Genomic DNA, 15,089 nt, shown 5'->3' with positions numbered 1-15,089 from the left:
GAGGATGATATTTACGGTCGATGGTGACGCCCGTCTCTGGCTTGTGATCTTTGTTAGACACCTGCCAGATGTCGAAGGCCTCGGTGGGCGAGTCGGGCAGGAGGCGGAGCATCAGGATGATGGTGTAGGCGTGGGGAAGACCATCAGGGTGGACATCTCTGTTCAGGAAAAGATACAGAGAGACGACATGTTACAGGGTACCAAAGTTCAAAAAAGATGATATTGTGCACATCCATATAATTGCTGGTGAAGGACGAAAAAAATTAATGTTCAAAATAAGTGAGTGAAGTTCGCACAACAGCTAAATGCTCCGGAAAAATACTTTAATTGTACAAATAAGGCACACACAACGTTTTAGCCGAAAAAGGACTTTATGATGTACCCCCAGGATTCTCAAAGTTACATTTTGGACTTTTTAAGACCTTTTTAATACCAGAAACATCCGATAGAAGAGGAAAGCACAGGCGAAAATCCGGAGTGTAGAAAGTAACAAAAGCAGATGCTTTTATATATGGAACATATAAATTCTCTTGCAATCAAGTGTTGCTATTTCTACAAGCGTAGAAGGACTTAAATATATATCAGAGCAGGATGTTTCTCATTTGTCCCTCTGATGTCACTACACATTTTGGAAAGTCAAACTTGGTAAACAGTCATCTCTCAAGCTGTTTTCCACCTCTTTGGTGTTGCATGCAATGTTCTGGATACGGGACCCTGTGTTGGGTGGCAGGCGGCCAGCATTCACAGTCGTGTTTGCGGTTGGGTTTGCACTCATTGGCCTGACGGAGGATTCACACACAGAGAGAGAGAGAGAGAGAGAGAGAGAGACTGCGTCGGTGCTGCATGATCTCACAGAGCGTCGTAAATCCACTGACCCAGTTTGTCAAGAGAGTGAGCTCAAACTGTCCGCACACAGCTGGGCAGTGTGTGATTGTTATGCATCTTCGAGTCATGCTTCAACAAGAGAATGGTAAATCGGCATCTTCCTCTGTACTGGGCAACATAAATTTGAACATTTCACCAATTTAAATCAGATAAAACGTTTCACGGGAGCTTACTATGTTCCCCAGTTTGATAGGTTTTTAATATGACACATTTAGGAGACCTTTCAAAGGGTTTTATATTCTCAGCAATGTTTTCCCTAGGTCAAATGTTCAATGTATTTCCCTAAGTCAATATGTTGAAATCACCTCCAGTTTACAGTCTACTGATGTTATACTTCTTGAAACCTACGCCCTTAAATTTGCGGGGAAGACCGTTTTCTTGACTTTAAACATTGATATCTCCACACAAAGTGGCTGAACTGATATTTACCTTTCAAACTGCATTTTAAACATCCTCCTCCCTTCGTTCTTTTGCAATTTTAACTGTGAAGATAGCCTTTACCAAACTCGTGAAATGTTAGTTTTTAACAGACATAGGGATGCCCCACTGTTTCAGCATTAAGCATCAGCAGCTCAGATGAGAATTAGGTTTACTAACAAAACTATGTCAGAGTTGTTGAATGCTAACAAAGCAATTATATTATTTTTGCTTATTTTTATTATCCAGTACAGCTGCAGATACCTATTTATCTTAGATTTGGGCAGAACCCCTTCGAAGTAAGATAGTGACGGTGATCATCTTCAGAGCGAGTAGTGACTCTAGAGTCATAGTGAGAGAAACAAAGTGTCTCCCCTGTTCTTTCTGACCACGGTGGGAGATCTGGAGCAGGAGAAGTGAACCCTCTCTTTGATCTCATGTCATTTATGGAGAAGGAGAATGTGCAGTTACATATTTTGACAGGTGCACATCAGGCTACTGCGTAGGGTCTGTATCTCCATGTCCCTATGTACGTACACATGGCGTTGATTTAACACAGAAGCATAAATTGGCCTTATCATGAAGGTAGGAAGAGACTGTGGCTCTGTTGCGATACACATAAACTAGCAAGGACACTCGCAGAATTTTTACAATCAAGAACCACAAAGTAGACAAGATGCAGAATAGCCAAATTACAAGAAAATGATTGTATGACAACAAGTAAAATATAAACACATTCAGATGTGTTTAATAAATGCAACTGCTACTAGTGGTTCTTGGATTCGCTGAGATGTAATCTCAGGCCCCAGAGCAGCTGTAAGTCGCCTTGAGCATACTTTAGTCTCAAATCTACAATCCAAAGCAGTTTCGTGCTGGAAAAACATTGTTCACACAAGCCGTCCACAGAGAAATGAGGTTGGTCAACCAAAGTTCAGACAAAACCAAAGTTATATCATGCGAGACTCACGTTGTGGGCTGAGTCAGGAAGGCGTTTTTGTGGAGTCGGTATGCTGTGTAGCTGTTGAAGGAGCCCGGCTCCATGGAGACACCTTTAACGTAACCATAGGTCTTCTCTGTCAGGTTGAACGCCTCGAGCATCCGGAAGCCTGAAACACAGCAGATAAGGAGCTTTGTCTTTAAATGAGACATCGCACGGACATCTGGCTGAGGAATTCCAGACAAGAGTGATTTCTGTGTTTGGTAAGTGATGATCTTTTTTTCTCCAAAATAGCTTCCTGCGTCAGTGTTTGCACTTACCAGGTGAAGTAAATCCATTCAGGAAAATCAGGGGACATGCTGTGGAACAAGAAAGGAAAAAAAGACCACAAATTCAGCAACTGTGACCACTGAAAAGCCCCCTCACCCTCCTGTTGTCCGCGAGTCAAATTTGACACTATTTGAAAAAACTTTCTACATCAGAAATTTGGGGTTTCTTTTAACGGATGGTTCAATATAACGCTCTTCATAATTCAAATAAATGATCAGTACACTACTTTCATTGAATTTGGGTGTTTTGATAAAAGGTGACAAAAATCTTGGGAAAAAGCTTCAAAAACGTGGGAATAAAACAACAAAAACGTCCAAAAAAGTGGAGAAAAAAGTGACAAAAACATTGAAAAAAAAAAAAAGGTTACATTTTAGATTTTAACCCAGAAAAACAAAAAAGTTGCATTGTCGACGGGAACACAAGGGTTAAACAGAAACCCATATTTCTGATGTAGAGAGTTTGAAAAAATACAGGGCTGTTTTTCTGACACCATGAAAAGTTGTAAAACCTTTCAGAGACACGTGGTTCTCACAGGAGCTACAAACATATGATGATCTTATAGAATATGAAGCATTGCTGCAGATTAAACTACCCAACAGTATATAAAGGTGTTAAAATGAGCACAACTTCTACAGCAGGGAAATGCAACAAATACATTAATGCAGCAGTGATATTAATCCAGAGACATCCGATAGAAGAGGAAAACACAGGCGAAAAACCGGAATAACGAAAGCAGATGCTTTTATATATGGAACGTATAAATTCTAATGAAGTGTTGCTACTTCTACATGAGTAAGGGCGTTTTCACACATACCTCATCACTTTTCAGTTTGATCCCAACCAAAATTACAGGTGTGAAACCAAAAAGACCAAATTTTGGTCCGATAAAAAGAGGTGGTCTCGCATTTTTTGGATGGTTCGGACATTCGGACCAAATACAAGAAGCAGTCAGTAGGGGAGAGCAGCAGTCAGTGGGGGAGAGCTGCAGTCAGTGGGGGAGAGCAGCAGTCAGTGGGGAGAGCAGCAGTCAGTAGGGGAGAGCAGCAGTCAGTAGGGGAGAGCAGCAGTCAGTGGGGGAGAGCTGCAGTCAGTGGGGGAGAGCAGCAGTCAGTGGGAGAGAGCAGCAGTCAGTAGGGGAGAGCAGCAGTCAGTAGGGGAGAGAGCAGCAGTCAGTGGGGGAGAGCAGCAGTTGAAAAAACTCCGACACAGAAAGAGGAGACGAGAGGACGGGGAAGCCCGTCTACAAACCAATCAATTATCAGTATCTGGAGACGCAGCTCACGTATGTGATGACGGCAGGACGTAGTTTTGTCACGTATAGATCTTTAGTGCGCTTGCATAACTGCAGTGTGAAACCAAAACTTACTGGATCAAATGTAGACAATGTAACAAAAACATGAACCTTGGTCCGGACTTTCAGGTGTGAAAATGCCCTAAAAGGACTTAAATAATGTTTCCATAACTGGCTCTTATATATATATATATATATATATATATATATATATATATATATATATATATATATCAGAGCAGGATGTTTCTTAAAACAGGCTATTTTTGTCGCAGTAGATATGGTGCTAACTCACATGATGTGGCGGTCTCACAAATGAAGTTGATGAGGTTTTCTTTGATGGTGTCAAAAGCGTCAAAGTCGTCCACAACAAAGACGTGTCTGTCGCTGGGTTTGCTGCCGATCGCCTGCAGCTCCACGAAGTCCACATCGGCAACACCAATGGCGAAAACACTGTAACCTGAAAACGGCACGCAGAAATACACTCAGAATGTCATTAATACCAGATTGGTTGGCACATTAAGAGGTAATACATCTGTTTACTGCTTCGATTTTTACTGCCTCCAGTTGCACCTAATTCTGTGAAATTATCCCAGAGCGGAAAAAAGGGAAACTATCCACACACATCTGAACCAGAGTATTTTCAGTAATATGGTGTTCAGATTGGTGCAAGCTGTTTCTCTTCAGTGTGTTAACAGAATTTACTGTCCAACAAATAGTTGAAACGGGTCCGTAGATGCTAAAAGTTCACATTGCACTGACCGAACTTCAGTGGTCATGGGAAATACTCTGTGTTGAAAACACCAGATTAGGCCGTCATAAAGAAGCTGGTAGAAATTGGATTAATGTCCCATGTTGACTGAGATACTGTTGTATATTCTTGTGATAAACTGTGGATCCTTGTCAAGGTAATGACTGAACATTCCAATAGTCTTTATCTTTAGTAGTTTTTTAAGCTCACGATATAGTATCAATTTAGTTTTTCTTGAAGGTTTTAGTTTTTATATAGTTTCAGTTTTGGTTTCCTATAATAACCCTGATCCTTGTAGGCCGTTACCTGCGTGCTGCAGCTTGGCAGCGTTCTTCTTCACCTCGTCCTGAGAGCGTCCGTCAGTGATTGCTACGACCACTTTGGGAACGTTTCTCCTCATTCCATTTTCGACCGAAAAGGCCTTCTCGTAGGTGTGTTGCAGCGCCGCTCCTGCTCAACAGAAGAAAACTGTGTCAGAAAAACAACTGTCTGACTGTGTGTCTGACTGTCTGTCTGACTGTCTGACTGTCTTTGTGACTGACGGACTGTGTGTCTGTGATCCAACCTGTCTTGGTGTTTCCTCCTCGGTAAGGGATGAGTTTGAGTGCAGACATGGCGACACCTTTGTCTTGATAAGCGTTCAGCCTGAACTCTGTCTTTGCTCCGTCGCTGTACTGCACAAATGACACCTGTTTGGAAAGTCAGGTCACTGACATTAGCAGGAAATCAGGTAACGTATAGGGAGATACATACAAGAGATATGACAACTTCTAACATTAGAGCTTTGATTTTAAAGTAAAACACACAAATGACTACTCTATCAGTTCAATTACAAGAGTGTCACTGCTGAAAATATAATATACTGGAGAATTATATTAATATCGATAAACATACCCGATACGAAAGCTTTTAAAATTGTTTCATGGCATATAAATCAAACACCTTCCAGCTAGGATCTTTTCTGGATTAGTGAACAGAGTCGCAACTTGGGAAACAGGTTAAAAATGTTTCTTATTTTGCAGCAAACTGAATATTTCTTTATCCAGATGGACAGAAGAGTCTTTAGGGATTCTGGGAAAAAAAACAGCTCAAAACAGCTGGAAGTATTTTTGAACAACTTTGTTTTTTGTTTTAAAGATGCAGAGGGATTTATTTGTCAAAAAGACTATCGATAACATACAAGATGGAAAAAACCTTCTTATAGACCAAATATATAAACACAATGTAGTAGAAATACAGATTTGAAAACCAAAGGTTTCAAGCAGTGTAAACGTTTATGAAGTTTTCACACTGAAAATATCTGTCAAACGTATGAAAACATCTGCCTCAGTTTTTATTTTTATCATGTCTCATCTGTCGAACGTTTGAATCAACTCTCAGACCTTTGTACTTATTTGTTATTTTTATTTTTATTGTATTTCTTATTATTATTTTTGTATTTAAAAAATGTTTTACTTCTCTATTTATCTGTACTTATTTATGTTTTGTGCTGCTGCAAAATGCGAGTTTCCCCTCTGGAGATTGATTCATATTTTCAAGGACTTACATTTAACCTGCACATTTTGGTATCGATATACCATTAAATAAACAAGTCACTCTCTCTGGAACAGTTTAAAAATATAAAGTCATCTACTCTATCACATAGCCACAGGACTCAGTTGAAAAACCTTTAATTAACCTTTGAATAACTATGGTTCTCCCCTTATTCGACTCTATTTTGCTGTTGCTTGTTTTGCTTTTATTCTAGTAGTCTGATGTTTATGATTAAACTTTATGATTTAATCTTTTTTTTCCCCCATACGTTTAGGAAGTCCCCTGGACACATCCATTGAGCTTTATTACTGTATGTTTTAATTGTGCAAATAAAAACAAAACGTTTGTATATTGTATTGATATCAGAGAGCAACCCTGTCTTGCTATTGGCTATTGGATGAATACCAACCTGCATCCCTGAGGGTCCGATGACATCGAAGGCAGCGACCATGCCGGAGACAAAGTGCACGACTTTGGTGAAGCTCTCCTCGCCGATACTCCAGGAGCCGTCGATGAGGAACACCACATCTGCCTTGGCACCTCTGCAAACTGAGGCAAGAAAAACAAGTCAACGTGGAGCTTTAGAAGTCCACCGGCCAGACCGCAGGGCAGCATCACAAACGCCAGCAGAGAATATGGCATCGTCACACGCCATAATTATTGTTTGTGAGCTGGAGCGCGTAAAAAAAAAAGTCAGCTGAAAGCGTTCAAGAAAACTAAAAAAAATGACGTGAGAGTAATTATGGGCTTCACCGATAAAAACAACAACAAAAAAAACACTGGCAAAACCCAACATCAAGCAACATTTGGTCACCAGAAGGGTTGAAAGTGAGCTCTTGTTAATAGGTTCCTCTCAGACGAAAGCGAATTGGGCAAAAAGCTTTGAATAATCTTTGCCTTATGTGATGCAGCACACTTTGTAATCTTAGATATGTATATAACAACTTTCACACAGTACAAGACACAAACAGATGACAGGTCTATCTTCCTATTAATGGGCGTGTTCCTCTTCACGTGCCCTACAGAACATGTGGCGGCTATTAATTCACCGCTGGATCGAGTCAGATCCAGAAGGAGTCGGTGCTCAAAGCGTTGCCCGGGCCAAAAAACGTTTCCAATCAGAGCTGAGCTTGAATGAAAAGACTCGACCCATTCAGTCCTGGGAGGATCCAGGTTTCACACAAAGATGTTTTTGGGAGAGGCTACGTTGCACCTGCTGTTTCTGAATGTGGCACAGCATTACGGAGTCCTGGGAAGATGTTTTAATGTCTTTTACTAACAGTAGCAAACCTTTTACTAAATCTCATCTGTAAAGATTCAATTTAAATTTGATATATCAACAGTGAATTAGCACAGCAACTAACGGTTATTTTCATTAGAGCTGCAAAGATTAATCGATTAGTTGTAAACCGTGCAATTAATCGGCAGCTATTTAGATAATCAATACATTGGTTTGAGTCATTTGTCATGAAAAAAGTTAACATTCTCTGACTACAGCTTGTTAAATATGAATATTTTCTAGTTTCTTCTCTCCTCTGTGACAGTAAACTGAATATCTTTGAGTTGTGGACAAAACAAGACATTTGAGGACGTCATCTTGAGCTTTGGGAAATACTGATCCACATATTTCACAATTTTCTGACATTTTATAGACCAAACAACTGATCCATTGAGCCAGAAAATAATCAACAGAATATTTAACAATGGAAATTATTGTCAGTGCAGCCAAAATGTTAAAACTGGAACATTTTGGTTGCCTAAAAATGTCTTCAGTTCAGCGTTCGGTAGCACCTTGTCAACCAAAGCTAGCTAGCACGTACGGGAGCACACAGAGCTGGTTGAAAATCGGGAGACTTTCCCTTAAGTTAACTGTTAACTTAAAGAGCTCATATTATGCTTTTTGCCTTTTTCTCTTTCCTTTATTGTGTTATATATCTTTTTGTGCATGTTATAGGTTTACAAAGTGAAAAAGCCCAAAGTCCCCCCCAAAGGGACTTACCATCTCCAACAGAAAACACTGTTCACAAACTGCTCCAAACAGCTCTATTGTAGTCCAGCCTTTACTTCAGAGACAAACGTGGTCACTTTGTAACACACGTTATAATGCTCACCTAGCTGCTAGCATGGCACGCCTCATACTCTGCTCCTGACTGGCTAGTAGTCCTTACCTAGGTACTGTCAGGGCACGCCCTCATACTCTGCTTCTGACTGGCTAGTAGTCCTTATCTAGGTACTGTCAGGGCACGCCCTCATACTCTGCTCCTGACTGGCTAGTAGTCCTTATCTAGGTACTGTCAGGGCACGCCCTCATACTCTGCTTCTGACTGGCTAGTAGTCCTTACCTAGGTACTGTCAGGGCACGCCCTCATACTCTGCTTCTGACTGGCTAGTAGTCCTTACCTAGCTACTGAGCATGTGTGACTCCCAACAAAGATAGAACAGAAGTGAGATGTCTCACTCTGTAGCTAAAACAGAGAGCTCAACACACAGGGTGAAAAGAGGAGCTGCAGCAATGTGCAGTACAACAAAAATATGGTGTTTTTTGACAAATTAAACCATGTAAACCTATTCTGGTACAACCTCTAAATACAATTATGAACCTGAAAATGGGCATAATATGAGTACTTTAAGTTAACTGTTAACTTAAGGGAAAGTCAGCAGATTTTCAACCAGCTCTGTGTGCTCCCGTACGTACAGATGAATGGCGGCAGTACCTGGAGATACTTGTTTACCCACCGGTGAATCTCCACTGTTTTTTTTTTTGTTTTTGTTTTTTTTGACAGCAAAGGATTCTGGGTGCCTTTAGACACTTACCTGCCCATCCTGGGGGGATGGTGGGTGGAGCCGTTGGGGCTGGTGGGAGTGTTGGAACTGGAGTTGGCTTCACCACTGTGAGAAAGACAAAAAAAAAACGTTACAAACTGCCATCGACATATTTGTAATAAATATAGAACAACAGTAAACATGTCGGGTGATGAAGTCATTGTTTTGGATTGCTGAAGTGAGATGACGTAAATTGAGTGTTTGGATAATGCAGAGTGTTTGAATCTCAGACACTTTACAGTTTACATAGTGAACGGGCGTGTTAGATAGAGGGAGCGTGGCGCTACAATCGTGTTTTTCGTGTTTTTCTTTTATAAATATGGCGACGAGCTCTCCACAGATTTGTCTTTGTGTTTTTCCATCGTTGATGTGGAGACTGCTGGTTTATACACAAACATCTGCACACACACACTGCAGTCTGGCAGCATCTGAAAACCATAATATGTGTCGTATAATATCTGCACTAAAAAATTCTGCCTCTTTTTTCTTATGTTAAACAGCTATTTTGTAAATATTTGTTTGTGTATGTATTGTTTATTTCATATTAATGTCATAATAGTATTGTTTGTTTCTGTACGCACCAACCACCAAGGCAAATGTCTTGTAAGTGTTGGGACTTGGCAATAAATTATTTTCTGAGTCTCAAATATGTCCAGTTTGATTTTCATTAAACGTTTGATAAGAAAAACAGCAATTTTTGCTCTAGGTCGACAATTAAGTAAAAAAAAAAATCTACAATTTGGGTTTGCATTTTTATATTAAAACGTGGAAATGTCTAGTTATTTCAGCAGCTGTGTACACTACATTCAGTTCACCCATTGAGTTTTAATTGAAGTAATTGATCAAGTAGGCCTAACGAGTGCAATGACAGAAAACACAGCACCAGCAAGTTGTGTCAAATTTCAGATTTGCATACTGTGACTTATCCTACAATTCAGCAGACGTGTGTTTGGCCACAAACATTTGTTTTAAGGTCCCGTGAGAAACGTCTGTAGGGAAGATCAAAAACCTCCAATCTGAAGAGCTATATCCAAATGCAACACTTACATGTTCTCTCTTTTGTGCTGACTCCGGGACCCTCCAGGTTTGGGGTCTGAACGAAGACCGTGGCGTGGTACAGAGCATCAGGAGAGAGTCCGTCAAAGCAGTACTGAGGCAGACCGGCGGGGATGGTGATCTCATGTTGTCCTCTGCTGGAGGCTGCAGGAGAAAGGGAAGATTTGTATTCCACCAATCATCAGAGTCAGGTCTTTATATATATCAAAGTCAGATTAACTGGATTATTCTGAATTAAATTGCACTCTATGCGAAATAAATATTTTACATATCACCCCTTACAAATGGAGATTTGTCAAGTAAACACTTTTCACAACCCCCTTAAATGAAGTCAAAGACGGTTCATTGGAAAGATCCTTCACACTCTCATCCTTCGTTCGGCTGTTATCTCGACCTTTGAGAGTGGTAAATCTTTCCACAGTCAGAAACCATCTTTGAACAAGCAATGTTACTAATTTTGGCAGGATAAAACAGCGCCCCAGATGGGATCTATCCCGCTGGGATTTAAAGGCAATTTGAAGAGACGTCTGTGAATCAGTGGATACATTTTTTTGAGCTTCACAATCCCCGCAAAATGACTCGTTTCACTATCAGAATCTGATCCATTAGGTTCGATAACACTGGGAAAGTCTAGAAGAGCCGCACGATTAAATCATTTATTCTCCATTCAAGTTAGCAGAGCACTTAACCCTATGGTCCCACAGCCCAATGGTCCCACGGCCCAATGGTCCCACAGCCCAATGGTCCCACGGCCCAATGGTCCCACAGCCCAATGGTCCCACAGCCCTATGGTCCCACATTTCTAAGAATTTTCTTAAAATTAGGCCCTATGTTCCCACATTTCTAGGACATTTTTCGTAATTTGGTCTTGTGTTCCTACATTTCCCTTCAATTTAAGCCCTATCCTGCCACAACATTTTTTAGGGTTAGGGGTATAAAATCTGATACAAATTTATGTAAAAGGAAATGTGGGGAAAAAATCTTAGAAATGTGGGAACATAGGGATGTGGGAACATAGGCACACTCCCTCTGGAAGTAGCCGGCTCGGCCGGCAGAAGTCTCTAGTGCGTCTGCTCTATGGGTGGCACAGTGTGGAAGCACCGCCGATCATCCGGGTTGTTTTATACATGGCAGTTACATTTTTCTGGCTTCATGCACCACTGAGCAACTCCGTCAAACGCTGTATCCAGGTTTCATACATCCATGGTATAATAACCCCCCTCTGTTTAATTACTGCAGCAACAGTATATTCTTGTACTAAATTAAAGTGGTACAATGTGTAATAAAACATAGGACACCTTAGCGGATCATTTTTTGTTCATTAAAACATTTTCATGGAACTCATCAATCATATTGAAGACACTCAAAGGGAAACGTGCATGTACGGTAACTGTAGCCACTAAGTCAAAGAGGGCAGGACACTGTGAGGCAGAAAAGCTCCACACATTCGCAGTTCCAGCCTTGTAAACCACACCCAGTGGGTTTTATACCATTTTTCAGCGCTGAATCATCATGAAAGATTAATCTAAGTGCTGTAAACTACTCCAACAATTATTCATTATATGTATCTCCAGGGGTATGATAGCATTAATGATAATTACAATGACTCAAAGATTACTTCCCCAGGTGCTTACACTTCTGGCTTTTAAGGCTAACAGGCCCGCTGGGTTATAATGTTGGCAACTTCAGGCTGTATTTCAGCTTCACAAATAACGAAAAAGATTTTTATTTTACAGCATATTTCCGTTTCTGTGCTCCATTAATTTTTATTTATAGATAGATAGATAGAGAGAGAGAGAGAGAGAGAGAGAGAGAGAGATTTTTTTTAAATAAAAACTTGGTTTGTTAAACAAATCTGGCAACTTTAGAGTTACTTATAAAACCTCTGACAAGGGACTTTAAGTTTGAAGCTCTGAATTGCTTATCTTATCGGATTTGCGGTGAAACATTTTCCTATCTCTTGTTTTAAAAACTGCTTGATGAATAAAGTTAAAATAAAACTACTTGTGACTACAGTTGTGTCTGTTACAAGCCACCATGAGAGAAGAGAAAGACTATATTTCAGCCTTTGGGCGTGCGTTCATGTTTGTAGTTCTGTCAGTGTTGCTGTATTTTTCTTTGATGTTGCTAACGGAGGAAAATAAAAAAGTTAATGTTTACATATCTGTATGTCTGGGCAGTGATTTATTGATAATAAGGTTTCCTATTTACACTGAACTTTCTACAAAGCACAAACAAGCAAAGCATGTTTATTGCAGAGGCAGCTGTCATGGATGACGATTGCTGCTTTCAATGTTACAACTCTTAAGTTAGGATTTCATCGTTCTCTGTCAAATGGCAGAATCCAGCAGCTCCGGTAAAGCAATACTTTCAGAATGAGCTCGGTAATATCAACAAGTTTTGATCGAAGTCACCTAATATAAATTGTTCTGGGAAAACACACATGCCTCTCGCTCAGATCTATTCCAAAACAGTGGCCCTCATTTATCAACACAGCAAACACACGCAGATTTGTTCAAGAGTGCTTTGGACAAAATATAATCACTGAAATATTTCAGCTGGATATTTGAATTCTTTAAATCTTTTCTTCTTCTAACTAGTTTTCATGGCTTTTTACATATGGAAGCCCATTTCCGCCAACGTGATGAAAAAAAAGATCCTGTAAATCATTATGAGAAACTGGAAATAATAAGTCAATATCTTTTGATAGTAGTATTTCAAAATAATGCAAAACTTATTTTAAGATACTAATTATTTATTTTGAATTAGTAACTTATTATTTAGATATTTTAAGTCAATATTTTTAGATTTTGAGAAGTCATTAATGTCAGATACTAACTCATTCTTTTCAAATACTAAGTCATTATTTTGAGATATCAACTTATATATATATATATATATATATATATATATATATATATATATATATATATATATATATATATATTAAAGTTTCTCATAATGACTTACAGGATCTTTTTTGTTCAATCACAAGACTTGTTATCCTATTCTCTTCTCTTACTGGTGGAAATAGGCTTCCATCCTTTTGAAATATAAAGAAAATATGAGCGGAGAAGACCCGTAGCCTCACAGTTTTTCCGCTTCTCACGGCCGTCTTGGAACCACTGTTTGCATTTCCACTTGAGAAGAAACAGTTGACTGATTTAATGGCCTAAAAGCACCGTCAGCTGCCTCTCACTGGGACGAATTCTCAGGCGGATGATTTCTGATCCTCTGGTAGCGGTTACAGCTATCATCTGTCTCACGCTAGCAGACCCATATTTGTTCTGGCAACCCGTCATAGCGGCCCGAATGGCTAATGACTACCATATAGATATTTAAATATGGATGCTCCCTTCTTGGGTTTTCCTCTCTCTTTAACCGCTAACCCGTGTCCATGTGCGAATACGTACCAGATGGGATTCAAAGACCCTTCAGTAATTGAAAAGGATGTAATCTTTGCAGACAGAAACACAATTAAAGCTTGGTGGTCGGACGCTTTCAATCTCCGCCAGAACTTGCATTCTGCTTCGAGTAATAATCACCAAGGAGGAGGCCGAATGATAAACAGTCTCCGAGAGGGAAAATAAAAGTCTAGACGCGATCCCAACAGCCGACATAGTCGGCTAAACGCTGTGAAGGATCTGCAGCAACCACGGCCACAGAGGTGACCTCATCTGGAGATATGCCTTCAAAACATCTGCTGGGAGTCTTATTGCACACAATACCACACGCATCACCTCAAACAAGTCACCTCCGATCAGGATCTGAGTGTTAAAGTGGACCACACCATCGCCATCAGGTGCACACAGTAATCTAAAGCAGCTGTAGCAGGTAGTAGTATCAGTGGGGTCGTAGCAACGCGTTCTTTTATCTCGTTTATTATGAAATGCTTTGTGAGAGTCGTTAATGAGAACAAAAATGTGTTGTGGCTGTTCAGGTTTTCTCTCCTGTAACTTACTGAAAGTGGAATAAAAGCACCATTAAATAGAAATCAGCCACAATTTTAATCTTTTAATTCTCCTTAAAAGTCTAAAAGGAAATAAAAATACAAACAAAAAAAATACAGTGGGGCAAAAAAGTATTTAGTCAGCCACCAATTGTGCAAGTTCTCCCACTTAAAAAGATGAGAGAGGCCTGTAATTTTCATCATAGGTACACTTCAACTATGAGAGAAAAAATGAAAAAAAAAAAAAAAATCCAGAAAATCACATTGTAGGATTTTTAATGAATTTATTTGCAAATTCCTCCGGAAAATAAGTATTTGGTCACCTACAAACAAGCAAGATTTCTGGCTCTCACAGACCTGTAACTTCTTCTTTAAGAGGCTCCTCTGTCCTCCACTCGTTACCTGTATTAATGGCACCTGTTTGAACTTGTTATCAGTATAAAAGACACCTGTCCACAACCTCAAACAGTCACACTCCAAACTCCACTATGGCCAAGACCAAAGAGCTGTCAAAGGACACCAGAAACAAAATTGTAGACCTGCACCAGGCTGGGAAGACTGAATCTGCAATAGGTAAGCAGAAGAAATCAACTGTGGGAGCAATTATAAGACAATGGAAGACATACAAGACCACTAATAATCTCCCTCGATCTGGGGCTCCACGCAAGATCTCATCCCGTGGGGTCAAAATGATCACAAGAACGGTGAGCAAAAATCCCAGAACCACACGGGGGGACCTAGTGAATGACCTGCAGAGAGTTGGGACCAAAGTAACAAAGGCTACCATCAGTAACACACAACGCCGCCAGGGACTCAAATCCTGCAGTGCCAGACGTGTCTCCCTGCTTAAGCCAGTACATGTCCAGGCCCTTCTGGAGTTTGCTAGAGAGCATTTGGATGATCCAGAAGAGGATTGGGAGAATGTCATATGGTCAGATGAAACTAAAATAGAACTTTTTGGTAAAAACTCAACTCGTCGTATTTGGAGGGGAAAGAATGCTGAGTTGCATCCAAAGAACACCATACCTACTGTGAAGCATGGGGGTGGAAACATCCCCATGCATGGGGCTGTTTTTCTGCAAAGGGGCCAGGACGACTGATCTGTGTAAAGGAAAGA

General features: G+C 40.2%; 1 protein-coding gene across 1 annotated transcript in view; it reads right to left on the bottom strand.

Moving 5' to 3' along the window:
- col12a1b (collagen, type XII, alpha 1b) overlaps positions 1–15,089 on the bottom strand; it is a 160,396-nt gene that overhangs the window by 27,357 nt on the left and 117,950 nt on the right. Inside the window, exons 52-60 of the mRNA XM_078274565.1 lie at positions 10,015–10,167; positions 8,959–9,033; positions 6,554–6,693; positions 5,177–5,300; positions 4,918–5,061; positions 4,156–4,320; positions 2,560–2,598; positions 2,270–2,408; positions 16–158 (exon numbers count right to left, since the gene is read on the bottom strand). Coding sequence (XP_078130691.1) covers positions 16–158; positions 2,270–2,408; positions 2,560–2,598; positions 4,156–4,320; positions 4,918–5,061; positions 5,177–5,300; positions 6,554–6,693; positions 8,959–9,033; positions 10,015–10,167 — 1,122 coding nt within the window. The remainder of the gene's footprint in view (positions 1–15; positions 159–2,269; positions 2,409–2,559; positions 2,599–4,155; positions 4,321–4,917; positions 5,062–5,176; positions 5,301–6,553; positions 6,694–8,958; positions 9,034–10,014; positions 10,168–15,089) is intronic.

The sequence above is a fragment of the Sander vitreus genome, chromosome 18, assembly GCF_031162955.1.
Source record: "Sander vitreus isolate 19-12246 chromosome 18, sanVit1, whole genome shotgun sequence".
NCBI lineage: Eukaryota > Metazoa > Chordata > Actinopteri > Perciformes > Percidae > Sander > Sander vitreus.
The sequence above is the reverse complement of the archived record's forward strand: the minus strand, read 5'-3'. Positions and strand labels throughout refer to the sequence as shown.